The following is a 25,959-nucleotide window of genomic DNA, read 5'->3' as shown; positions in this document are numbered from 1 at the left end:
TGGAAAATGGGCATAATGATAATACCCACTTTACAGGTTTCCAGCTAGGATTAAATGAGATTGACATGTACCATACCTGTTACATAGTAAACCTCCACTAAATAGAAGTTACTATTATTTAAAAACCTGTATCTTTTACTCTCTGGATCAACTACTGGGATTTCTCCATGCCTCCTGGATTTTTCTATGATACCTGACACTCAACAGCTTGGAAACTAAATTCATAATTTCACACTTCCTCTTCCCTCCCACTCCCTAAATGTATTCTTCCTTCTGACTTTCAGTCTTAGTCACACTGGTACCACCCTCCCAGTCTTAGAATCTGAGTCAGTTTCACTTCCTCCTTCTACCCCCTCAAACCCGAATTTATAATTTGTTAACCTCTCTGGGGTAGGTATGTCTCCTCCACCCCACCTCTCCGTTCCCACCTAGCAGGACCTCTTCACCCAGCCTGAGAGCGGCTGCCTTCCAGGACCTGCCTCTGGTCTTTCCTCTTCCCTCTGTGTGTGATTAGTGAACTCCATCTTGCTCAGAAACCCTCAGTGGTTGGTTGTTTTGTTTTGTTTTTGCTGAAGTGGGAGTACCTGTGGGCAGGAAATGTGACGTGCTCATCTCCTAGCCCATTTCCTTAGTACCCAACGTGATGCCTAAGAAAAGGTGTTCCTTGAGTGTTTTCTGAATGAATGAATGACCAGATGCATGATAGATATCCTTTTCTCCTTGGTTCATCCTTGATAGGATCAGGTACTACAGGGAGCTGGGAGAGTGGTTTCCAAATGCCTTATTTTCCTTTTAATAGTTCAGCAGAGCGTAACCCATGACCTCATCTACCTCTTTGCTCCCCCTCTACCCCAACCCCGCCCCCCCCCCCCCGCAGTGTTTAAGCTGGGGAAGCACTTTGTTTGTTCTGCCTGGAGGGTTACAGCCATGACGCAGTACACCCAGATCCCGGAAATCCCACCTTCCATATGTGGACTTCCTCAGCCAGCCTGAGGGGTGATGCCACAGTCCTTGCACTGGTCCAGGCCTGCCTCCAGAGAGCAGGTGCCCTAGATGCCCAGGCATGCCTTCCTTTTGGTGGCAGAAAGAATTCCCAAGCAGCTCCCAGCAGGCTGAGAGGAGAGGCTTTCCAGAAACATGTCCTTAAAGATGCTCTGATAAAGAAAACATAGTGTGTTCTTTGGCAGGTTGTAGACATGGGTGGGCAGGATGGTGTAAGTAACATTGGAGTCTCCCAATGTCTAGACACTGTGATCTATTCACAGTTTTGAAAACACTTTAATTACAAGCCACTTTATACTGTAAAAGTGATCCACTTGGAAGCTGTCAAGAGCCTCTGAGTAAGTTTGCTCACTTCTTTTGTAGCAGTTGCAAGGGGAGTCAAAATTGTACTACACTGGTGAGAAGGGGTTCCCTGCACTGGAAGGCGTGTGAGATGCTATAGCCTTCTAAACGTACATACACTAGGGTTTGTCTCCTGGCACTGGTGATCCACACTGGGATATGGGACTTCTCTGTATAGCCGTCTTCTGTGGGTTGGGTACCAGATGTATATCCACCCCCAGGAGGTGGATCAAGGTGCAACTGACCAGATGGATTTTCCCTTGGGAAATGTTAAGATTTGCTGTCACCTCTAGCTTTGTCACATCTGAAGTTGTTTCCTCTATCTGGGCCTAGCTATTTCATTGGTAAATATGAGAAAAGCCCCATATATTGCATATATTAGATAATATTGTCTTCCCTCCACTTTTGACAAGTCGAAAGACACTTCACTGCCCATTAGCATGTCTAATCAGCTGCAGACAATCTGTGCACCTACTAACTTGATATAATCCCGGGTAAAATAAGCAACAGTGGTAGTTAATAGTTTGGGCCCCCGATTTGAAATTTGGGCCCCTTGGTTTGAAATTTAGCTTTGCCTCTTACCAGATACATGCCTTTGAGCAGTGGGACCTTAGCTTCATCAGAAATGGGGAGAGAAAATAGTTCCTATCTCCTAAGTTAGTTTCTGGCTCATTTCATAAGATAATATATGTAAAGCCCCTAAGACAACGTCTCGGTAGATATTGGCTATTACACTTCAGTTAGCCTCTGTGTGCACCCTGATGCGGGGTAAAGGCATGATTTGATTGTATGCATTTCTTCATTTGGCAAATATTTCATGGCACTACCTATGGGTCAGGGACTCTTCTGGCCCCTGGGGATACAGCATGAGTAAGGGAGAAAAGGCCCCTGCTTTGGTGGAGCTTACATTCCAGAGGGAGAGACACACAGTGAACTAGTTAATAAATAAAAAAGAGCTTTAGGGTTGTGAAAAGCGCTGTGCAGAAGATAAACAGGGAGATGTGTTGGATGAAATGGGGTGGGGCTGGGGAGGTATCACCGAGGAATGTGACGTTAGGGCTGAGACCTGAACGCAGAGATCTGCGGGAGGGCGTCCCAGGCAGCAGGAGCGGCAAGGGGAACCCATCTGAAAATGGCCTCTGGGCTCCCATGAATAATATTTTCTTGGGCCCCCTAAGGGGAAGGCAACGGTGGGGAAGGAAGTGTCAGACAGGATGATCTAAGCCAGCGGTTGACAAAAATGTCTAAAATATTTACTATCTGGCTCTTTACAGAAAAAGCGCACTGACTTGTGATCTAAAGTCCCTTCCAGGTCAGATGGTGCACGTACCTGTGAGCTCAGGGGGCACAGGGCAACTCACCAGTGCAGGGGACAGCAGCCCGGCTGCCTCTTGGGTGCCCAGGCTACAAGTGAGGTTCGTCCACTTGCTGAAGATGCCCTGATAAAGGCAGTATGCCTGCCCCAAGGGATGCAAACCACTGCCAGCCTTTGAACTGGTGGGATCACAGCATCCGTATCCCTGGATGGACTGGACCACATCTCTTAGGGATCCAAATGCTGATTTCATTCTAGGACTGCTCCTCAGGAAGAAGGGAGGGAGGAAAGGAGCTGTCAGCCATTGCTACTGTTTATTGACTGCTTATCCTGTGCTAGGCTAGGCTCTTTTGTGAACAGTTCTACGGTTTACTAATTCCATCCCCGTAACAACTGTAGTTGGTAGGCAATACCCTTATTCCTCTTTTAGGGTTGAGGAAACTGAGGTCAAGAGAAATGAGTGTAATAAGCTGCTGTGCTCAAAGGCACACAGCTGGCAAATGGCCTGCCAGCTTCAGAACCTGTCCCTTACTTTGCCACCATATGTGCTGTTTCTCGGTGGCGTTCCATCCAAGGGCTGGTAAGTCTTTACCTGTTTGCATGCCTGAACTTAGGCATGCTTAGACCCCTCAGCCATATTCATTCAGCACCTACCTATGGGGCTAGAGACCCTACAAAAGGAGAGTATGAAGGAGGCCAGCACATCCTTACAGTATATTCATAGGTGTATTCTTACCTACTGCCTCCTGCTTGGGGAATATGCCAGGGCTCTTGGAGGGGTGGTTAGCTGGTCCCGATATGGCTGTGAAGTGGCAGGGGTAGCCTTGTGCTCCTTGGGCTCTCAGCCCGGCTCTGAGCTGGCTGCAGAAACAGCTGCTGGGCTCAGGTAAACAGTCTCTCCTTTGCTGACCTCAGAGCAATAGGAGTCGGTGAACGTGGAACGAACACCTGGCCTCTTCTCATGCAGATCCATTACCAGGCCCACAGTGACCTTTCTGTAGAGGCCAGCCTGGGACAAGGCTACTGCCCCCTGATAGGGTCAGCCTTGCCTGTGGCCATGAGTGGTCATAGGATGAGGTGGCACCAGTGGAGGAGTCTCACCAGGGAGAGAAAAGGGGCCAGAAAGGGACAGCGGGCCCTAACGCTTGGGAGAAAAGTGGCAGCGAGGGCAATGTAAAAGAAAGAGCCAGCTGCCAGAGTCACAAGGATCTGGTAGTGACTCCTGGCTCTGCCTTTTATTAGCCGTGCGATCTTAGGCAAGTGTAACATTGTGGATCTGAGTTTGTGCTCTGGAGCTAGAAGCCTGGGTCTGAATGCCAGTTCCTCCTTCCTAACTGCGACGTGACCTTGGGCACTCCAGTTAACCATTATGTGCCTCGGTTTCTTCATCTTGGGTTGTTGTGAGGTTTGAATAAATTAATACATCTGAAGCACTTAGGTCAGTACTTGATACAGAGTTAGGCTTCAACAAATGCCAGCTTTATTCAGTCACATCCTCTCTGAGTTTCAGTTTCTTAACTATATACCGGGAAAAGCAATGCCACTTTCACAACGGAAATGAGCTGGTTGACTTAAATCATCTGCTTGCAGGTCTGGCATACGTGAGATACTCGGGAGATGCTTCTCCTGACCTTAAGTGGCCCCCAGTCTTGGCACTTGTTGAGTGGAAATGTTTGACATTGGATGGATTTTGACAGTTGCTGGTCGCAGCCCTGGCTGGGTTCTCTGGGCTGGGCAAGTATAGGTGGGTACTCAGCCTGTGTTCTCCTTTCTCGTTGGATTGAGTTACCCATGACAGTGGCCCCTTGCAGAAGTCACTAAGTCCTGGATGGGAAGGGGCGTCTTGCCATTGCTGTAGTTTTCCTACTGGATCCTGCCACTGCCTGCTGCTCTCACTGCCACCACACCAGACTGGTCCACCCAGGGCCTTGCTGAGCACTCTCACCTCTCTTTTTGCTAATCATCACTGAACACTTAACGTGGGTCAGGCTAGTTGCCTGGGATGCAAAAGTGAGCCAGACATACCTCTTACTTTTGAAGAGGTCACAGGAGGTCAGATAGACACACTTGAAAAAGAATTAAAAATCACTAAGAAATGGAGCAATGGAGGGTGTGGGGATTCCTCACCTGCCACCTTCCTCTCCCTAACTCCCTGCAGTGGTCTCTAGAGCAGTGGTTAAAGGCAGGATTCCTGGAGCCAGGCACCTGGGTGTGAATCCTGGCTCCAGCACTTAAAAGTTAGAGCTGTGAAATTGGCAGGATGGGTGTGGGTTGTTGAGAATAAAGGACTCTGAGTGCTGGCTATTATCATTGTAATGTTTAAAAGCAAACGCTCACTAAGTAACTAAAAAGAAAGAGAGAAAGTGATAAATATGAACTTGTGTATCTATTTCTGGAGGCTAGATTGTTTGTGTATCTTAGCTCTACTTTTTTCCCCACATATGGATTATAACTGGCCCTAGAGTTTTTAGCTTTGAATATATCTAGACTCGGCCCGTCTCAGAAGGCTCTTTCCCTTATTTCTCCTAAAGGAATGTGAGATTCCTCCACACCCTTTTTGGGGGGGGGGGGTCTTAGAAGGGCCTGTGGCTACTGCTCTCCCAAAGGGAGGAAAGGGAGTCAAGGCAGCTGGCTGGTCAAGCCCTCCCCTGTGACTAGAAGCTCCTTGCTGATAACAGTGTACACCAAGATGTCAGCTCCAGAGCCCAGGGACAAGAACTCACCAGGTCCACTGAAGAAAGACCATTGATGGGGAGAAAACTGATGCTATAAGAAGCAACACGTATTGTAAATTGTCACAGCAAATGGTGTGTTTAGATGTGTACATTTTTTTGTATGTAAATTTTACCTGAAAAGAAAAAACTTGAATAATGTATTCTTTTTTTATTTTTTATTGAGGTATAGTTGATTTACAATGTTGTGTTAATTACTGCTGTACAGCAAAGTGACTCAGTTATACATATATATATATTGGGTTGGCCCAAAAGTTCGTTTGGGTTTTGCTATAATATCTTATGGAAAAACCTGAACGAACTTTTGGGTCAACCCAGTACATTCTTTTTCATATTCTTTTCCATTGTGGTTTATCACAAGATATTGAATATAGTTCCCTGTGCTGTACAGTAGGACCTTGTTGTTTATCCATTCTATATATACCAGTTTGCATCTGCTAATCTCAAACTCCCAATCCATCCCTCTCTCATCCCCCTCCCCTTGGCAACCACCAGACTATTCTCTATGTCCCTGATTCTGTTTGTTTCATAGATAGGTTTGTGTCATATTTTAGATTCCACATATAAGTGATATCATATGGTATTTGTCTTTCTCTTTCTGACTTACTTCACTTAGTATGATAATTTCTAGTTGCATCCATGTTGCTACAAATGGTATTATTTCATTCTTTTTTATGGCTGAGTAGTATTCCATTGTATATATGTACCACATCTTCTTTATCCATTCATCTGTCAATGGACATTTAGGTCGTTTCTATGTCTTGGCTATCGTGAATAGTGCTGCTGTGGACATAGGGGTGCATGTATCTTTTTGAATTATAGTTTGGTCTGCATATATGCCCAGGAGTGGGACTGCTGGATCATATGGTAGCTCTATTTTTAGTTTTTTGGGGAACCTCCATACTGTTTTCCATAATGAATGCACCAATTTACATTCTCACCAACAGTGTAGGAGGGTTCCCTTTTCTCCACACCTTCTCCAGCATTTGTTATTTGTAGACTTTTTAATGATGACCATTCTGACCAGCGTGAGGTGGTAGCTCACTGTAGTTTTGATTTTCATTTCTCTAATAATTAGTGAAGTTGAGCATTTTTTCATGTGCCCATTGACCATCTGTATGTCTTCTTTGGAGAAGTGTCTCTTTAGGTCTTCTGCCCATTTTTCAGTTGGGTTGTTTTGTTGTTGTTGAGTTGCGTGAACTATTTTGTATATCTTGGAAATTAAGCCCTTGTCAGTTGCATCATTTGCAAATATTTTTTCCCATTCTGTAGGTTGTCTTTTTGTTTTGTTTATGGTTTCCTTTGCTGTGCAAAAGCTTGTAAGTTTGATTAGGTCCCATTTGTTTATTTTCATTTTCATTTCTATTTTCTTGGGAGACTGACCTATGAAAACATTGGTATGATTTATGTCAGAGAATGTTTTGCCAATGTTCTCTGTTAGGAGTTTTATGGTGCCATGTCTTATGTTTAAGTCTTTAAACCATTCTGAGTGTATTTTTGTGTATGTTGAGAGGGTTTGAAGAACTTTAATAATTATTGAACTCTAGTTAATTAGATTTGTATCCTGAAGTATTTGGGAAGGAATGTACTGATTCAGCAATTTCATTGAAATGCACCAAAAAATAAGCTAAAGTGATGAATGGGTAGAGAGGTGGATTGATGAATAGATATATGATAAAGCAAGGAGACTAAAATCTAATCATAGAATCTAGGTGGTGGGTATTTGGGTGTGCACTAAAATGCTTTCAACTTTTCTATTTATTTGAAAATTTTTATAATAAGATATTGCAAAAAATATTGTAAAGCTACTTGATTGAAAACAGGAAAAAAAAATCCATCATGGAAAAATATACAAGTAGATGCTGGGAATATTTACAAACGTTTAAAATGCTGGAGGGGCTTCCCTGGTGGCGCAGTGGTTGAGAATCTGCCTGCCAATGCAGGGGACGTGGGTTCAGGCCCTGGTCTGGGAGGATCCCGCATGCCGCGGAGCGGCTGGGCCCGTGAGCCACGATTGCTGATCCTGCGCGTCTGGAGCCTGTGCTCCGCAGCAGGAGGGGCCGCGATGGTGGGAGGCCTGTGCACCGCGGAGTGGCCCCCGCTTGCCACAACTAGAGAAAGCCCTCGCACAGAAACGAAGACCCAACACAGCCATAAATAAATAAAATAAATAAATTTTAAAATGCTGGAAAGCTGGATGTTAATATGAAGAAAAATAAAACTAGTCCTATATATTTTCTGCAATATATTCCCTTTTTTGTATTATAAAATAGCCATATATATATATGAATGTTGCAGGCAGAGTGCAAAGCAAGCGAAAAGACCCTGTGTGTGCTTAGGGAGACCGTTAGGCTGGAGTGCAGAGAGGGAAGGGGGTGGGTAGGAGCTGAAGACAGAAGGGGAATTGGAGGGCAATGTCATGTAGGGTCTTTTTTTTTTTAAAATAAATTATTTTATTTTTGGCTGCGTTGGGTCTTCGTTGCTGCACGCGGGCTTTTCTCTGGTTGCGGCGAGCGGGGGCTACTCTTCGTTGTGGTGCGCAGGCTTCTCATTGCGGTGGGTTCTCTCATGGGCTGTGCTCTGGAGGTACCCTTTCTTGACCAAATCTGTCCCTTCCACAAATGTCTCCAGTAGCCACAGGTGGTCCCAAACCATCTAGCATTCTTGGTCTCTGTTTCCCTTTCTCTAGTTCCCAACCAGACAGCCTCCTGAGGTTTGGGAACAGGAACCTTCTCTTGCATCCTCTGCCATCCCACAGAGCGGTCTCAATGGTCTTACCTATCTAGTTGAGGAGGGAACATGCTAACACTACCACACAAGGCCCAAGGTAGCCTGGAAGAATTTATATAGGGTCGTGATTTCAAGTACAAACTCTGGGATCCGAGGTTAGTTGTCAACCTAGTCCTGTGACCACGGTTAAGTCATTTAACCTTCCTAAACTCCAATTTTCTCATCTGCCAAATGGCGACAAATATGCCCGGTTCAGGGTTATTGTAGGAAAGAAATGAGGTGCCTATATTACAAGTGCTTAGCACAGTTCTTGCACAATAGAAGCAGGCAGTAAGTGGGAGCTCTGATTTTTATTACTGCTATTATCAATACTGTCACTACTCTTGCTCTTCCCAATATGGGATGGACAGGCACGTGCAAAGGTGGGACAGAGTTGGCACTGTTGATGACGTACTTTGGCATCTGAAATGAAAGGAGTCGTGGGCTGCTGATCTCTTCTGTTGGTGGGGGCCTGGGGGAAATTCAGGGAACTCATGCCTTAGATGGGGGGAGATACAGGAGGTATGAACAGCACCCAGGGGCAGGAAGCACAGCCTTGATAATTGTACTTCTGACTCCGAAACAGGGGGTCCAATCTGAGTGTACTTACAAGGCCCAGGGACAGGATGTTTGCAAATGAAACTGTCCCTGAAAATCCAGACCCCATGGTCACTGGTTACAGTTGCTCATACAAGGGTTAGAGGACCGGCTCAGGCTGAAAGGGAGGGACAGAGAGGAATGGAATGTTTCTCAGAGCAATTCATATTATTTTTCTGAGAGCAGGCAGGGAGGACAGGATATCTTTCTTCATTTCCTCTCTGTAAATTTCTGAGGTTAGTAAGTGATGGTAATTGTTACCCAGAAATAACTGGGTGTGACCCAGATACCGGAGAGTCAGACCAGGGCAGGGGCAGGGCCGTGTCAAGTCAGATGAGCGTTCGCTCCTCACCAGAGTGGCCCTTGAAGTTGCTGTGAAGAGCCCGGTCTGTCCCCCCCCCTCACAGAGATTTCTCCATCCTCAGCTCGAACCATAAGTGGCTGCATCTCTCGTAAGCCCTCCTTACTTAGTACCGTGAGGCTGTGAGGCCAGGCCCCCCGGGGCAGGCCCCCCGGACTAGCATGTGAAAGGCACCTAGGATCTGATGACTCTCTGTCCTGCGATTCTGAATGAGCTGTTTTTACTTGTGGTAACCCAGTAACAGTCAGGGCCTTCCTGCCTGGGTTTAGATAAGTGGCCTGCCCTAAGAGCTGGTGAGCCTGGGAAGCCACGCCGGGAAACGTGAGGGCACGTCCCTGGAACCAGAGCACTGCCCGGGGAGCTGGCCTGCGGGTCAGCATGCCGGGAGGGCTGCCACTACCAGGGAGACGGCACCACACGTGACCTTGTGTCACTCAGCTCGCTGCCAGGTCTCCGGAGGCACTAGAGAGGCTGCCACTGTCCATGCCCAAACCGCCACTGCCGTGGCATCTGCCTGAGTGGCTTCCCAGGACTTGCAGGGGCTCTAGCTTCGTCCAGCCTGTAAATTTCCATCCCAGGGAAGCTCAGCTCAGACACAGGCTCAGGCCTTCTGTGCAGAGGCCTTGTGCACTCAGACTGAACACAGCTCCGTTCAGGAGGCCCACGTGTGCTGGGTGCAGGGAAGGAGCAAAAACTGGCCTCCCTTCATCCTGACCACACCCCCTGCGGTCCATCCTCATGGTCAGACAAGCAGTTCAGAGCACAGGCTTTGGACCCACCCTGCCTGGGTTCGTGTCCAAACTTGACCACTTCCTCATTAGGTGACCCACCTTGGAGCAATTTCTGACCCTCTTTTGCCTCCATTTCTTAGCTCAAATATGGGGGTACTAACAGTACCTGGAGCAAGTTGCTTAACTTTTTGATGCCTCAGTATCCTCACGTACAAAGTGGAGATGGTGATGACAGTTATCTCATAGCTAGGGCAGTTGGAAGGATGAAATACATGAAATGATTAGGACAGTGCCTCGCAAGTAGAAAGTGCTGAGTGTGATACAGTTTAGATCCTATAATCATCCTTTTCAGTGAGGCGCAGAGCCTGGGTGAGTGAGCTTGTGAATGGCAGACCCTGGTCTGCCTGCTGCCTGCAAGTGCTGGCTTTCTCTACCCCACCCCACTGGGCTGTCTGCACACGGAGCCCCCAAGGAAACTGGAGGCAGAATTCAGAAGTGGAAATCAAGCCTCCAGACGGCTAACCCTGGCTTAGCCCCTGCTCCGCTCAGCGGCTCCCTCCAGGGACCGATCCTACTAGCATTCCTGGCACCAGTCCCAGCACACCTACCCACTAGGGGTTGGAAGATGCACCGTGTCACCAAGAAGTGGGTAGTGCTTGTGGGGCTCCCCTGGGAGGGCACAGGGGTCCTGTGTGAGCTGGGGCTGCCCCAGCCCTGTGCCTTGACAGTGGGTGAGGCCCTTCATCCCCTCTTCCCACCCTTTGATAAATAAAGAGATGATCTTTCCATGTGGTGTTTGTCTCTCTCCACGAATGTGGAGGTCTAAGCACTGCCAAGCTTATCTATACAGTGGACTTCCTGCTGGTGTTGGATCTGCCCTGCTCCCCACTGCGTAATAAATTTGTGTCGCCTGAGCACACAGATCTGCTGACATCCGTGATCCTGGTGGCCTTGGCAGACTCCAGCTCCCCCAGCCTGGGTGGGAAATGCAGGCATAAACCCTAGCTGACGTGAACCGAACATCCTGGTTACAGATGGACAGCAAGAACTGGGTGGGCCGTGAGGGTGTGGGAAGTTCCTTCATCCATCAGTTCTTTACTGAGGCCTCCTGTGTGCCAGGCCCTGTACTGGACACGGGGACAGCTTTTGAGGAGCTTTTACACTGGCCTGGGAATCAGATGCAGATCATTATAACACGTGGAGCTTAGTTCTGGGGTAGCACTAAGGACAGAGCCTGTGGGAGGAATGTATAATCTAATTTGGGGCTCGGCCTCAGGGCTGAGTTTTAATGAAAAATTTTTGTTCCTTGGCACCGAGTCCTTAGCAGTGAAGCCCGGATGCGTCTGGGAAAGGTGGAGAGTTCCTTTGGGTTGAGTTATCACAGCGCTTTGCGTTCGCGGTCTGTTTGCACTATGCTCGCGTCCATCCAGAGCGTCAGCTACGGGCAGGCCAGGGGAGCCCTCTTCTCGCCCGCTCCTCTGCCCAGGCACGTAGCAGCCGCGGTTTTCGGCTTCTTGTCAGAACTCCGAGTTCCCATGTTAATCATAACAAGTGCGCTCCTAGAGGAACAGGCCTGGCCTTGGCCAACAAGCCTTCTCTCCTGTCTTGATAACATCTGTACCGAATTTTCTCCCTTTATGTAATTAGGCCCATTGGTATTTGCTTTGGGTATGACTGACGTCTCTGAAATTTCAGGCCCCAAGTATGAGCTGGCGCCCAGGGTGGTGGGAAAACTGAGCTTTCATCAGTGGGATTTCAGGTTTAGCCGGGAGGGTCAGAAATGGTACGACAGCTACTGTTTGCATGAGAAATGTATAGCAGCCCCCCAGCTGGTGGGAATGGGATCCCCTGCCTTGCCCCGGGAGCGGTGCCGGGTCAGGCCTGGTGGATGATAGAAGGATGCAGGAGGGCGCCCCTCCTGCCCTTCCTGCCCTTCCTCACCCCACATCCTCCCACCCCACTCCATCCCTGGCCCGGGAGTGCCAGAACTCAGCAAACAGGAAAAGATGCGCTAACTGCAAAGAAATGCAGTGAATCTAGACTTAACCCCGAAGCCAACCTCAGAGTGTTGGGGTTTGGAGTCTTGCTTTGAAATGCCCGTCATGGTCTGGCTATGTCTGAGCCAGAGGAGCTCTTTGGGGTGTGAGATAAAGAGGGAAGCTGGGCTTGGGGGAGCTGGTTCTCTGCAGTCAGCTCCAACCAGAAAGGAAGCAAAGGGATTTGCATACCCGCTCCCTGTCTCTGGAGTGAATTGTATCTCAGCGGTGACTTCATTTCCCCTAACAGAGTTTCCACCAACTCTCTGGGAGGTTCCAACGAGTAAGCCACACTGATTGTGGTGTGGGAGCTTCTGATATGCTTATTTGCAGTTCCCCTTTGGGAGTCTGGAGGCCCCAGATGAGTGATAACTGGATGATGGAATATAGCGAGGGGAAGGGGAATGCATTTTTTAAGATAAGTTTTGATCCCAAGCAGAAGGGATGTTTCCAGATGCCTGTGCAATGTCAAGCAGTGGGGTGTGGGTGCAGATCTCCTTCCCTGTGACTTTGCTGGGGTATCCGCAGTTAGTTAGACCCCCCAGTTGAACTCCTGCCTCTTGAAGGTGGTTCAGGAATTGCCTGGGAGTAGGGCAGGCGGCTGCGCGGGGTTGTCTCTCAGCCAGAATATCACCATTTTCCCGTTTTTATTGGATTGGTGCTGCACATAAGATTTTATTTGAATGGAAGGACTTTTGCCCAGTGTAACTAGTTCGGTAGGTCATTATGTGTCTTCCCTTCTTTCCTAAGTGGCTGTAGCTTCCTTGGGGAAGGACCCTTGTCTTGTTCAACGTGACAGGGTCCATTGAGACCTACCATGGGACTTGAACAGAATCCTATTTTGTCACCTCTGCCCACATGGCCCCAGTGCCTACAGGACCAAGACCATACTCCTTCGCTTGACATTTCAGACTCTCAGCATCTAGTTCCAGACTAATCCTTGTCTCTTTTCTCTCCTTTCCCTCCTTTCCCCCAAAGTATCCTCCTCTCCATCCACCTTGAACTAAGACGTTAAATGCCAGAGATGGGATTTAAGCCCAGTTCAGTTTAACTCTGAACCTCACGTGTATCTTACTGTGCCTCCCCCAAATCCTTTTACCTCTGTGTCCCTCACGGGGTTTGGCACAGTGCCTGGTGTGTGGTAGGCCCACAGGTAATGTACATTGGATGGATGAATGGCGGGTCCTAACAGGTGCTCGGTTTGCACTCACTGGTTGATTTGGGTGGATGGGGGTTTGCTCCCCAGTTACGCTGCTGACTAGGGGCTTGTGTCTACAAGGCTAGAGGTTGCTGAGTGTCTCTCTCCTCTCTCCCCTCTGCAGTGTCTCATCATTGGGGGAGGACCGTGTGGTTTACGCACTGCCATTGAACTTGCCTACCTGGGGGCCAAAGTGGTCGTGGTGGAGAAGAGGGACACCTTCTCCCGGAACAACGTGCTGCACCTCTGGCCTTTCACCATCCATGACCTGCGAGGCCTGGGAGCCAAGAAGTTCTATGGGAAGTTCTGTGCCGGCTCCATCGACCATATCAGTGAGTGGAGGCACTGGTGACACCCCATGTGGGGAGGGGGCTGACCCTGGGTGGAGTATATCTCCACATTGTGGAGACCCCAGGATATTTCATCTTGCAGGTCTCTGGGGGCTCCACACATCCAACTGGCAGACATTTAATTCCAGGCCCTGTGCTGTGCCCCACTAGGCTGGAAGCACCATGAAGCCAGGGATCATGGTATGTCTCATTCACCAGAGTATCTCCAGGGCATAAAAGAGTACTTGACACATAGTAGATGCTCAATAGACTTCTGCTGAATGAATGAATGAAATATGGGAAACAGAGGCAGAGATAAGTAACAGAGTCTGCACCCTCAGAAAACTCACTGAGATTTTGTCGATAATAAAGTGTGCTTTAATAGAGCAGTCAGACTTGCTGAAGGAGCTCAGAAGAGGGAGCCAAATAAAACCATTCAATGGGCCAGGTTGTCAGGGACCTCTTGGGTAAAGGAGTTGGGACACCGTGTTGCCTGTTTGGGGAACCAGGGCAGGTTTTATTTTTTTAATAAATTTATTTTATTTATTTATTTTTGGCTGCATTGAGTCTTCATTGCTGCATGTGGTCTTTCTCTAGTTGCGGCGAGCAGGGGCTACTCTTCGCTGCAGTGCACGGGCTTCTCATTGCAGTGGCTTCAACTTCAACCACGACTACTAGGCACGCAGGCTTCAGTAGTTGTGGCTCGCGGGCTCTAGAGCACAGGCTCAGTAGTTGTGGCACGCGGGCTCAGTTGCTCCGCGGCATGTGGGATCTTCCCGGACCAGGCCTCGAACCCATGTCCCCTGCATTGGCAGGCAGATTCCTAACCACTGCGCCACCAGGGAAGCCCTGGGGCAGGTTTTAGAACAGAGGAATGCCACCATTGACAGATCCTGTACCAGGTTTCCCTGAACTTTAAAAAGAGAGAGGCCATCGTGATGAGGGTTCATCCAGAAAAGAAAAGGAATTGGGAACGTGGATTTCAGGTCCCGGGCCATCCCTGAATGCTTAGGTGGGGCAAGGTGAGCACCGAGGCCTCCCGCTCTGACGTTACTTAGGCCAGGGCCTCTCGAGGCAAGATCTGTGCAGACAGGCTTTGGAAGAGCAGCCTCCCTCCTCATGCTTTGCAGGGAGGAGGTCTTGAGCCATTTTATATACAGCAATCATGACTCATAAAAGGGAAGTTAATACTGTGGGGAGAGTTCAAGCATTTGAACAGATTTGGGTCCAAAATCTGTCTTGTCCATTTTCTGTGTGACTTGGCTCAGATTCTTTATCTTCTTCCAGCCCCAGTTTTGTCTCCCCTAAATATGATTGATGCCTGCCTACCAGGAGGGCCGAGAGGATTAAATGAGGTCACGTGTGAAATGTGCTATCTCAGTGCCTGGCAGGTCGTAGGTGCTCAGGAATTGCTTTGCATTCAGTGGGGTACGGTGAGCAAGAAGCAGCCGGGATCCCCAAACCAGAATTAATTCAGAGCTGCAGTCTCTCAACCAGTGAGTGGAAGGAGAACCCTGAGAGCCATGTTCTTATGAGGACAGGCACTGATGGGAAAAGGGTGTAGGGTTAGGGCGGGAACAACTGGAGAGAATTATCAGCCAGACAGGGTGTAATTCAGTCAGATACAGGAGAACTTACCAGCAGTGGCCCAGGGTTTGTTCCCACTCCGGGATGAGAAAATTCCAAGAGTCCATTGGAAAGAAATTTGGATTTGCCCAGAAAGCTGCAGTGTCAGCTTTCCAGATATTCCTTACCACCCACAGAAGAATGTATATTGGTACCAATTTAGAATGACAACATTATGCAACACTTTCCCATCGAGCTTTGCTGAGAGGCAGAGCCGGGCATCAGGAGGTCTCGGGAGGTCCCAGGCTGCCTTGACGGCCGGGAGCCCCTCACTGGTTCATTAATGGGGCCCCCATTTAACCCCTAGTCCTTGGAAATATGCCAGCATGCAGAAGCACTGGCAGGGCTCTGGAACGGAGATTCGAACGTTCAGAGTGATCATTGTCAAGGGCAGCTCTAATACCCGCGAGAAGAGAGGCAGGGAGAATTTACTGAGCACCTACTGGGTGCCAAAACCAGACAGACTAAGAACGTTGAAACTGTGAGGAGCGGCCAGGCCTCCGCCACGGCCTGTTTCCAGGCAGGAGGTGGGTTGGGTTCTTTAAGCCCCAGCTGATGGGCTTCCTTTCAGCCTGACCATGGTCTCCAGCCCCAGCTGTGACCTGGTCCTCGGCCCTGCTCCGCACTTCTCCACTCGTCCTGTGTCAGCATCCTCCTCCAGTTCCCAGTGCTGACGGGCACTCCCCATCCCAGCCCCCTCTCCTTCCTCCTGCCCTCGCCTCTCCCGAGTACCCATTCCTTCCTCTCACCCCGAGGCCAGAGGCCGAGCTGGCCACTTCCTCTCCAACTCTAGGCCCTCTTGCTTTCCTTCCCTCTTTTCACCTGCCCTTACCTCACACTGCCCTCCAGTCCTCTGATAGAGCCCATTACTTTTCTTCATCGCAAAGTGTTTATTCTAGAAAGAGGCGACATAGACTTTGCCTGTACTTTCTACTCATGCCACCTTCCATTGTGGTCTGATTTCTTCTTGCCACTGTGCTAAAGAAATTCTCTCCAGAAGCTTCCCAACCTCCCATGCCCTGGCCTCCTGTAGTCTTCATTTTCTTAATTTCTCCATGGGGTCTGGTATCTTGGTCCCTCCTCCCTTGGCTTTCAGGACTGCCGCTCAGGGCCTGTTCTGCAACCCACCTTGCCCCCAGCCCCCAAGCCCTGCCCCATTCTGTTTACTCAAGTTTCCTCTGTTAGACAGTGTTCCGTGTCTCCTGGGCCTAGCATGGCACCTGGCACGTGGTAGCTGTTCAATAAATGTTAAATGAGCGAAGCCCACAAAATACAGAGGGACCCACAGATAATTTGAAACTTCATGCTCTCAGAAATGTATTTGAAGCCATGCCCATTTGTGCTCAGTGGCAGGAACAAAATAGAGAAACAAGGAGCCACTCCTTGGGGGAGTTTAGGAGAGTGGGTAGGAGGTGGGAAACCATGAGCCCAGCTTTGTGGGGAGGAGTCACCACCCCACCCCTTACCCTGGATGGCTGAGAGCTTAGGTAGAATCCCCCACAGGGTGAGCCGTTTGCTCTCTGACTTTACGTATTGGCTCTTTGCTGTCTCTCTGTTTACGCCTCTTTCCCTCTTCATTTTATCAAACCCACAGCCCCGTTCAGGAAGGAGGCAGGAAAGAGAGAGCCACCATCATTATAGGATTACCTAACAGCTAGAGCACAGTCTCGGAAACAGATCTGGGTCCACATTCCAGTTTTGTTCCTGTGTGAGCTTGAGCAAGTCACTTAGGCTTGTTGAGCCTTAATTTCTCATCTCTGAAATGAGAATAGAGAATTCCCTGGCGACCAGTGGTTAGGACTCCACGTTTTCACTGCTGAGGGCCCGGGTTCAATCCCTGGTTGGGGAACTAAGATCCAGCAAGCCAAAAAAAAAAAAAAGAAATTTTTTTCATTAGAAAAAAAATAAAATGAGAATAATTACCCTGAAGGACCACTGTAAGGGTTAAATGAGAGAACACAGAGTGCTTAGCACATAATTAGTGCTCAGTAATGATCGTTATTGGTACAGGCATACCTTGGAGAAATTGCAGGTTCAGTTCTAGACCATCACAGTAAAGCAAATATCCCAATAAAGCGAGTTACATGAATTACAGTGCATATAAAAGTGATATTTACACTATACTATAGTCTTTTCAGTGTATAACAGAATTATGTCTAAAAAACAATGTAAATACCTTAATTTTAAAATGCTTTATTGCCAAAAAATGCTAACCATTATCTGAGCCTTCAGTGAGTTGTAATCTTCTTGTAATAGTAACATCAAAGATCACTGAAAACAGATCACCATAACAAACATAATAATAATAAAAAAGTTTGAAATATTGCTAGAATTGCCAAAATGTGACACAGAGATACAAAATGAGCAAATGCTGTTGGAAAAATGACACTGGGCGTACTTGCTTTGATGCAGGGTTGCCATAAACCTTCAATTTGTAAAAGATATAATATCTGGGAAGTGCAATAAAGCAAAGTACAGTAAAATGAGGCATGCTTCTATATTGCTATGCTCAGAAATCATTGAGCAGTGATAATACAGTGTTCTGTATACAGGAGACACTCAGACATTGCTCCTGACAGTTCATCTCTTCCCCTCAGGTATTCGTCAGTTGCAGCTCATCCTGTTCAAGGTGGCCTTGATATTGGGGGTTGAAATCCATGTGAATGTGGAGTTCGTGAAGGTTCTAGAGCCTCCTGAAGATCAAGAAAATCAAAGTACAGTGTAATTTTCCTTTCAGTCTAGAAATCCGATATTGCAAAACAGAAATCATATTTGCAGCTCTTAGAGGATGTTCCCGTTAAGGTTATTCTTTTTTTTTTTTTTTTTATTTATTTATTTTATTTATTTATCTTTTGGCTGTGTTGGGTCTTCGGTTCGTGCGAGGGCTTTCTCCAGTTGCGGCAAGCGGGGGCCACTCTTCATCGCGGTGCGGGGACCGCTCTTCATCGCGGTGCGCGGGCCTTTCTCTATCGCGGCCCCTCCCGTTGCGGGGCACAGGCTCCAGACGCGCAGGCTCAGCAATTGTGGCTCACGGGCCCAGCTGCTCCGTGGCATGTGGGATCTTCCCAGACCAGGGCTCGAACCCGTGTCCCCTGCATTAGCAGGCAGATTCTCAACCACTGCGCCACCAGGGAAGCCCAAGGTTATTCTTATTGAGAGCTGTTTGGCATAATTTCATCAGCGGATATTTTACCTTTGTGGACCATTGCTGTCACTTGAGCTTTGCTCTTCAGCTCCCAGGGGATTTGTTATTAAGTATTTAACATATAATTTGGTTACCCTGTCACTACGAGGCAGCAGTTTGACAGATGAAGTCTAAGTAGTAAGTAGGAAAAAGACATAGATTCGGTAGTCTGATAAAGTTCATTCGCATACTCTTCAAACTGTGTGTATACACACATAGATCTGTGGATACACTTATTATACCCACATGATATTTTAAAATCCAGTAAAGAAAGTGAAGTTTCTAGAGCAAATATGAAATAAATGTTCAAAATATTATTTAGTATATAATATTTTTAAGCTTTATTGAAGAATAATTTACAAACCACAAAATTCACCCATTGTGGGTATGTCTTATTTAGTAATTCATCTCTTGTTCCTGTTAGTATATTTATATAAATTCTGATCTTTTATATACATCAGAGAGCTTGTTCATGATGCCTCTGCATCTTACTTACTATCAAACTCTTCTGCTGCTGGGCCGGGCTTTCAGTTTTTGGTCCAGCTTCATGTCAGAGACCTCATAGTTTCACATGCAGGTTACAACTCTGATTTCTCTCATCCTCTGCCCAGAATATTGAGAATTTAGGGGAGATGTTAGTTGGCTTTTGCGGCAGGACAGCAGCTGTAATTTAACTTTGAGACCTGTGTGCTCTTAACCTTTCTCAGACTCCTAGTGGGTGTTAAATCCTAATTATGGGTAACCAGCAAGATTGCACCTGAAAATGGTTTCATAAAAGACCAACAAGAACGTTTTACCCAACGTATTGCCCAACAAGAACGTTTGAGCATAATAAAGTAGTAATTCACGCTGGTTTCATTATACCCTGCACAAGCTTTTAGTTCTGTTTAGCAATGGGAGGGGACCAAGGAATGGGGGGATACAGAGAGAACGTGGTAGAATCTGTTGCGATAAATAAGGTGCAAGTGAGACTGGTGTGAGGATCGTTAGGATACACTCCCACCCTTTATAGAAACCAGTAAAACCAGGCGTGGAGTTAGCACTGCTGGTTTACCTTGTCCTGGATTGAACTGAAACTAAAGCCAGAAGGATTCCAAATTCAAGTGTGAATCTGGACAGCTTGGGTCTTTCCGCTGGAGCTTCTGTCTGGGGTGCCCATACCTGTGGCATTATCCATTTCTCACGACCAACACTGAGGGCGTGTAATCACTCTGTCCCGCCATCTCTCACTGCCAACTCATCTCACTTTTCTGTCCTGGCAGAAATTGGCTGGCGGGCAGAATTTCTCCCTGCAGACCACCCTCTGTCAGAGTTTGAGTTTGATGTCATCATTGGAGCCGATGGCCGCAGGAACACGCTGGAAGGTGAAGACTCTTCTTCTTCTTGGGGCTGAGGATGGAGGGATGGGAGTGGGAAAGGGTATATCAGGAAGAGTGTGGAGAAGGGGGGCAAGATGGCAGGTGCCAAAGCTGGATGGGGGTCTTGATAGAAGGCCAGACTGCCCTGCTGTGCCTGAGGCTGAGTGTTTAGAGAACAGCCATTTAATTCTTTCTGAACCTCTGTTTTCCCAACTATAAAATATGGATAATAGAACCTCTCAGAACATTGCTATAAGGGCTGGGAAAATGTAAAAATGTTTTATAAAAGAAAAACACCATGGAAATTAAAAGAAAAAATCAACATACATTTACTGAGCATCTGCCAGTGTGAAAGCCATGGTGCTAAGTGCTTTCATACTTACTTCTTCCAACTAAGAGAACCATTTTCCTACTCTTCATGGTACTGGTTTACTGTGAAGTATAATACCCCAGAAGGAGGACCCCATCTCTTCTCATAACTTTAAAGCACGCTCACCACTGGGCAGTAAGGTAAGTTTTGCCCAAACTGTCAAAGAATAAAACAGTGCCTCTCTACTTCTAAATTTGGAAGCGTTAACATGTTTTTAGGGAAGAATCTAGTCAGGTTGAGAGAGGAAGAAATGCCATTGCCGAGAAATGCCTTCAATCACCTCCACCCCAGCCCCAAGGTTAATTGGTGCACAGGTTATACTAATTTGCGCCAGCTGTACTAATTTAAGACCCTGGGTTGAGGACAGAGTGGTCCCATATGGCATCTCTTGGGCTGGGGACAGGTCTGCTTTCTGAGCTTGCCCTGCTCAAGGGCTGCAGGCTGCAGATGTCTGCTGGGGAGGGCACCTTCTCTGAGGACAGAACACCCTCCCTAAACTAGGGCTGATCTCACAGAACTCAGGACATGTAGTCTGCCTAGCTGAGGCACTTCCCACCTGCTATACACCCGCTGCTCCTTTCCTCTTTCTTCACTTCCATACCCACTCCCCCGACCCAAGCATTCAATAACGGATATCAAACAAAAAAAATTTAAGCTGCCAACCTGAATGCTGTACTGTTAGAATTTTTGAGCCCATTCTGATGGTTTGAGAAAACTGTAAGTGTGAATATAAAAATCCAGGATCCATGCTCAGCTTGAGGGATGGTTTGATACGTTGTGAACATGAAAAGCAGGGCAGGAAGGGGGCGAACCACTTGAGCAACTGAGGACCAGGTAAGCAGACTAGAGCAGGGTTCCCAATGGGCACTATTGGCAATTGGGGGCCAGTTTTTGTGGTGGGGACTGTCCTGTGCATTGTAGGATTCTTAGCGGCACCCTCAGTTGTGGCCACCAGAACCGTCTCCACACTTGGCCAAAGGCCCCTGGGGGGCAAAATCACCCCAGTTAGATACTAGAGACTAGTGGCCATTTTGACCATTTCCACAAAGGTCTAATGAAGAATCAAAATGAGTGAGTAATGAATAGAAACCCAAGGTTATTTTTTTAATATTTATTTATTTCATTTATTTTATTTTTGGCTGCGTTGGGTCTTCGTTGCTGCGCGTGGGCTTTCTCTAGTCATGGCGAGTGGGGGCTACTCTCCTTGCGGTGCGCGGGCTTCTCATCATAGCGGTGGCTTCTCTTGTTGTGGAGCATGGGCTTTAGGCACGCGGGCTTCAGTAGCTGTGGCACGCGGGCTCAGTAGTTGTGGCTCGTGGGCTCTAGAGTGCAGGCTCAGTAGTTGTGGTACACGGGCTTAGTTGCTCCGCGGCATGTGGGATCTTCCCGGACCAGGGCTCGAACCTGTGTCCCCTGCATTGGCAGACGGATTCTTAACCACTGCGCTACCAGGGAATCCCCAACCCAAGGTTTTTAGTCAAAGGGATTTTTGACAAAGAAGTTTGGGAATCGCCACGAGGCTTCAGTGTATGGTAAGCAGATGTGAGGGGAATTCCCACAGGTGCTGAAGACAATGGTTCTGTCTGCTAGCAAGACAAATGTTTTGCATTAAGCAAAGTAAACAGCAGTAACTGGGGTGGAGGGGAAGTTCAGGACTACAGGAAAAGACAGATGCTAAAAAGAAAGCGGATTAGAAGGAGGTGGTCCACTGAAACGGGACCACCTGCTTGTGATCCTCTGTGTAACTGCCTGTGATATTGTGGTTTATAATAAGGCAATTATATTTGGTCTTTGTCCCCTTTCTGGCACAGCTACCCAAACCCTTGGAATTTCCTGAGCGATAAGGGCAAATAGGAGCATTTTTTGTTATGATATTTGGCCTCTTGTCCGTGGTTCCTTAAATCAATTCAGAGCCATAAGGGTGAAATGGGTGTCTTGTTATTCATAACAAGCTCCTTTTCACACCGAGTTTATGTTAATGAAGAGAGTTTTGGAAAGCACCTAAGGAAGGGAGGGGACTGGTTGCCAGGGGAGCCAAACAAGTGATTAGAGGGTTGGAACTTTCAGTCCCACCCTCTGACCTCCTGGGAGGGGAGAGGGGCTGGAGATTGAGTTCAGTCACCAATGGCCAGTGATTTAATCAATCAGGCTTCTGTAATGAAGCCTCCACAAAAACCCAAAGGATAAGGTTTCCGGGTTGGTGAACACGTTGTTTGGAGAGGGCGTGAAAGCTCCATGCCCTTTCCCCATAACTTGTTCTAAGCATCTCTTCCAACTGGCTGCTCCCGAGTTGTTTAGGAAGTAAGATGTTCTCTGAGTTCTGAGAGCCACTCTAGAAAATTAATCAAATCCAAGGAGGGAGTCCTTGAACCTACAATCTATAGCTGGTTAGTCAGAAGCACAGGTGACAACATGGGCTTATAATTGGCATCTGAAGTGGAGGGCAATCTGGTGGGACTGAGCCCTTAACCTGTGGGATCTGATGCCATCTCTGAGTAGATAGTGTCAGAATTGAGTTGAAGTGTAGGACACCCAGCTGCTGTCTTGGAATTGCCTGTCGGCGTGGGAGGAAAAAATAACCCATATTGTAATTGGGTGCAGAATTCTTACGGCCATTAAAAAGCGATTTCAATGTATACCATTGAAAACTGTAAGAACCTCGATTAATCACTGAACTAAAATAATTGCAAGTTAGAATTCCATCTATTCATTATACATTTATTGAGTGTGTACTAAGTGCCAGTCACTATGGACTGGAGGTAGAAAGAAAATTTGTTAAAATCTCTGTCGCACAGGAATTCAATCTCATAATTCTACTGTTCAAAGGGGGGGGGGGGAAAAACCATGAGAAATGCTGACAACGTAGTTTTAATTGTATAAGTTTAAAGTGCAGATGGGTCTTTCATGAGACTACCTTGCAGCAATGCCTAACACATCCTCTAAAGGATGAGCCCTGTGATTGCCCATTGGAGAAGCACAGTTTAGCCTTTTGTTTGTGGAAGCCTAACAGGGATAATTGGTCCTATTAATTTTAGAAAAGGAAAAAATCCCACTGACTTTGAAAGGCCTTCAACGGGTTTTCTCCTCGGGGACAAACCTCAGCATTTCTGCCTGTCCCCTGTTCTCTAGATCCAAAGTTCTGGTTTCACTGGCCTGTGGGCCATCTGAGAATAGCTTTCTCAGTGATCTTTTCCAGTTTTCACACCAAATCCAGAAGAAAGACCCACTTTTCCTCGTTTCCTCCCACAGGGTTCAGAAGAAAAGAATTCCGTGGGAAGCTGGCTATTGCGATCACCGCCAACTTCATAAACAGAAACAGCACAGCTGAGGCCAAGGTGGAAGAGATTAGCGGCGTGGCTTTCATCTTCAATCAGAAATTTTTTCAGGATCTTAAAGAAGAAACAGGTGGGACCCTCACCTTTCTCCAAACCAGGCCATTGTCCGTGCTTCTCTGTAGCGTACAGGGGTTGGGGGAGGAGGGCACTCAGCTTTCCCAGCTCTTGGGGACAGGAGACTCACGCTGATAAAGTGGAAGCAGGGATTTCTCTTTAGGATTAATAATGGGCAGGATTCCTTCGGGGACAAGAGGGATGCTTGAGGGAAAGTTCTAGATGTTGTACATGAAAATAGATAAACATTTATTTACTCAGGAGACATTTACTGAGTGCCCATTGAATGCCCGCACTCAATGTCATGGAATACAAAGTCGAGGTTGACACGGTACCCTCCCAGTAGTGGCTCCTTGTCCAGGGAGGGACAGCCACGGAAACCATCCTAATGCAGGCTGGTGAATCTAGGCCCGACGCCAATGTGGAGATCCCAGAGCGCTCTGAGGGGGAGCCAGTAACCTGTGGGTGGTCCCTGAAGAAGCATAGGTGCTTTTGTCAGTGTGCCCGCTGCCCTTTCCCTCAGGAACAGTCAGGGATGCCGGCGGAGGCGGGGCACGACACTCACCCAGGGGCATCGGTTGTCCCCAAACCATGGGACTTGAAGAAAGAAGGGATTCATTCATTTACTCAACAAATATTTATTGAACACCTACTATGTACCAAATGCTGTTCAAGGGCGTGAGATAGAGCAGTGGGCGAAACAAGCAAACCCCCCCCCCTCGGAGCATATATTCTATGGGTTGCGGAAGGACCGTCAATAATCAAATAACATGTCAGGTGGTCTACAAGGATAGTGGAGAAAAAATAAAGCAGGGTGAGGGCGAAGAGGGATGAAATTCCTGCTCCCAATTAAGTAAATTTCAGATTTTTTCCCTTTTTAACCTGATTTGGAAATATATATATTTCTCCGTGGAAAGGCAGTGTAACAATGTTACATAGAAGTTTTGTACTAAAAATAAATCATTAACACCCAGCACCACCTAGCACAGGAACAGTCCTCATTTTCATGTAGTCCTTTTCGGTAATTTTCCAGCTGCATCCTTTTTACATGGCTAGAGCTTTTACCATAGAGTCAATCCTGTTATTCTCCTTTTCTCATTCAGCGTCACATTTTAAATACTGTCCACTGTGCCCAGTCCTACTGATGGTCAGGCTTGTCGGAATAGCTCTTGAAGTGGATATATTGTCACCCACTGCTGAAGCATTTAAACCAGGGGTTGGCAAACCTACCATGTGTTTTTGTATTGCCTTCAAGCTAAGAATGGTTTTTAATATATTTTGAATGGCTGCAGAAAAATCAAAAGAAGAAATTTGGGGGACAAATTGAAAATTTATGAAATTCAAGTTTTACAGGCCATAAATAGAGGTTTATTAGAATGCAGCCAGGCCGCTTTGTTTACCTTGGTGCCATGAGGGCTTTCGACACAGACCGGATGGTCCACAAAGCCCAAAATATTTACTCTCTGGCCCTTTACGGAAAAAGTTTGCAGACTTCTGATTTAAACCTTTCAGTTATTTACTGTTACCAATAAAACTACTTGTTTTGGATTATTTCCGTAAGATAGCTTTCTAGGAGTGGGATTAGTTATTGAGCCAGACTCTGCTTCTTACTGGCCACAGCAATGTGTGTCCACTGCATGACCCTCTGAGTGTCACTATGGTGGCATTATTTTATTAAAAAAAAAAGTATTTCCTTCCAGCATATTATGTCCTTTTGAATGATTTAAGAATTCTCCAGCCCTCTCTTCCCCTCAAAAACCAAGAAAATAAATGCTTAAATAAACGACCAAATATAAATTATGACAGGACATCAAGTTTGTTTTTCCAAATGTTTCAATGAGCTTCCTTTGCACTTTGCAAAGGTCATCACCTTTGGCCATTGTTCGACAACAATGCCCCTCACAGAATGAGAGCGATGAATTTCCTCGGATCCTCTGGGGGGCCCTGTGCATTGATGGCTGTTTCCTATTTAACAGTAATAAAGGGGTTTCCATGGTTACCCAGCACGCCTCTGTGATAACTGCTGATAAGTTGCCTTGCCTCTGTTCCTTTCTCTCCCTTCAAAGAAACCAAACCAGTGGTTCTCAAACTTGAGTGTGAACAGAATCACCTGTAAGGCCTGTTCAAGCACAGATTGCTGGCCAGACCCCCAGCGTTTCCCATCTGTAGGCCTGGGGTCGGGCGCCAGTTATTTGCATTTCTAATAAGTCCTCAGGTGATACTGCTGCTGCTGCTGGCTAGGGATCCTACTTTGAGAAACACTGAGCTACGCTGTCATCTTACGGCATTGTTTTAAAGGCAGAAACCTAGTCTATAAAGTCTTTTGCAATTGGTGGAAAGCACAGAAAGATACAACCCAGTCCTCTGATTGAGTTTTTCTACCAGGGCACCTGGGTTTTCACACATAACAGGGGGATGGTGGAAATGTCCCTTAGCAGTCTTTGGAGAATTCACACAACTCTTTGCATCTCTGGTCACGTGGAGGAAACGGTGGATGGGACCTGGAATCAGACAGGCTGGGGTTCAAATCCTGGTTCTGTTGCCACTTAGCTGCCATGCCACAGACAGCACTGTGCCTTCCTATAGCATGTACTCAGCTGTGACTTGGAAATACTGGTCT

At 47.2% G+C, this 25,959-nt stretch overlaps 1 protein-coding gene across 12 annotated transcripts in view; it reads left to right on the top strand.

Moving 5' to 3' along the window:
- The window catches only part of MICAL2 (microtubule associated monooxygenase, calponin and LIM domain containing 2), a 237,624-nt gene that overhangs the window by 69,721 nt on the left and 141,944 nt on the right, over positions 1–25,959 (top strand). For all 12 annotated transcript variants that reach the window (XR_009009189.1, XM_057552292.1, XM_057552287.1 and 9 more), the window contains exons 4-7: positions 13,208–13,415; positions 17,636–17,752; positions 19,485–19,586; positions 23,200–23,355. Coding sequence is in view for 11 of the 12 variants with exons in the window: in XM_057552292.1 (XP_057408275.1) it covers positions 13,208–13,415; positions 17,636–17,752; positions 19,485–19,586; positions 23,200–23,355 (583 nt within the window). In the remaining variant the exon portion in view is untranslated. The remainder of the gene's footprint in view (positions 1–13,207; positions 13,416–17,635; positions 17,753–19,484; positions 19,587–23,199; positions 23,356–25,959) is intronic.

Source organism: Balaenoptera acutorostrata, chromosome 9, assembly GCF_949987535.1.
Source record: "Balaenoptera acutorostrata chromosome 9, mBalAcu1.1, whole genome shotgun sequence".
NCBI classification, from domain to species: Eukaryota; Metazoa; Chordata; class Mammalia; order Artiodactyla; family Balaenopteridae; genus Balaenoptera; species Balaenoptera acutorostrata.
This window is presented reverse-complemented; position numbering and strand designations above follow the sequence as displayed.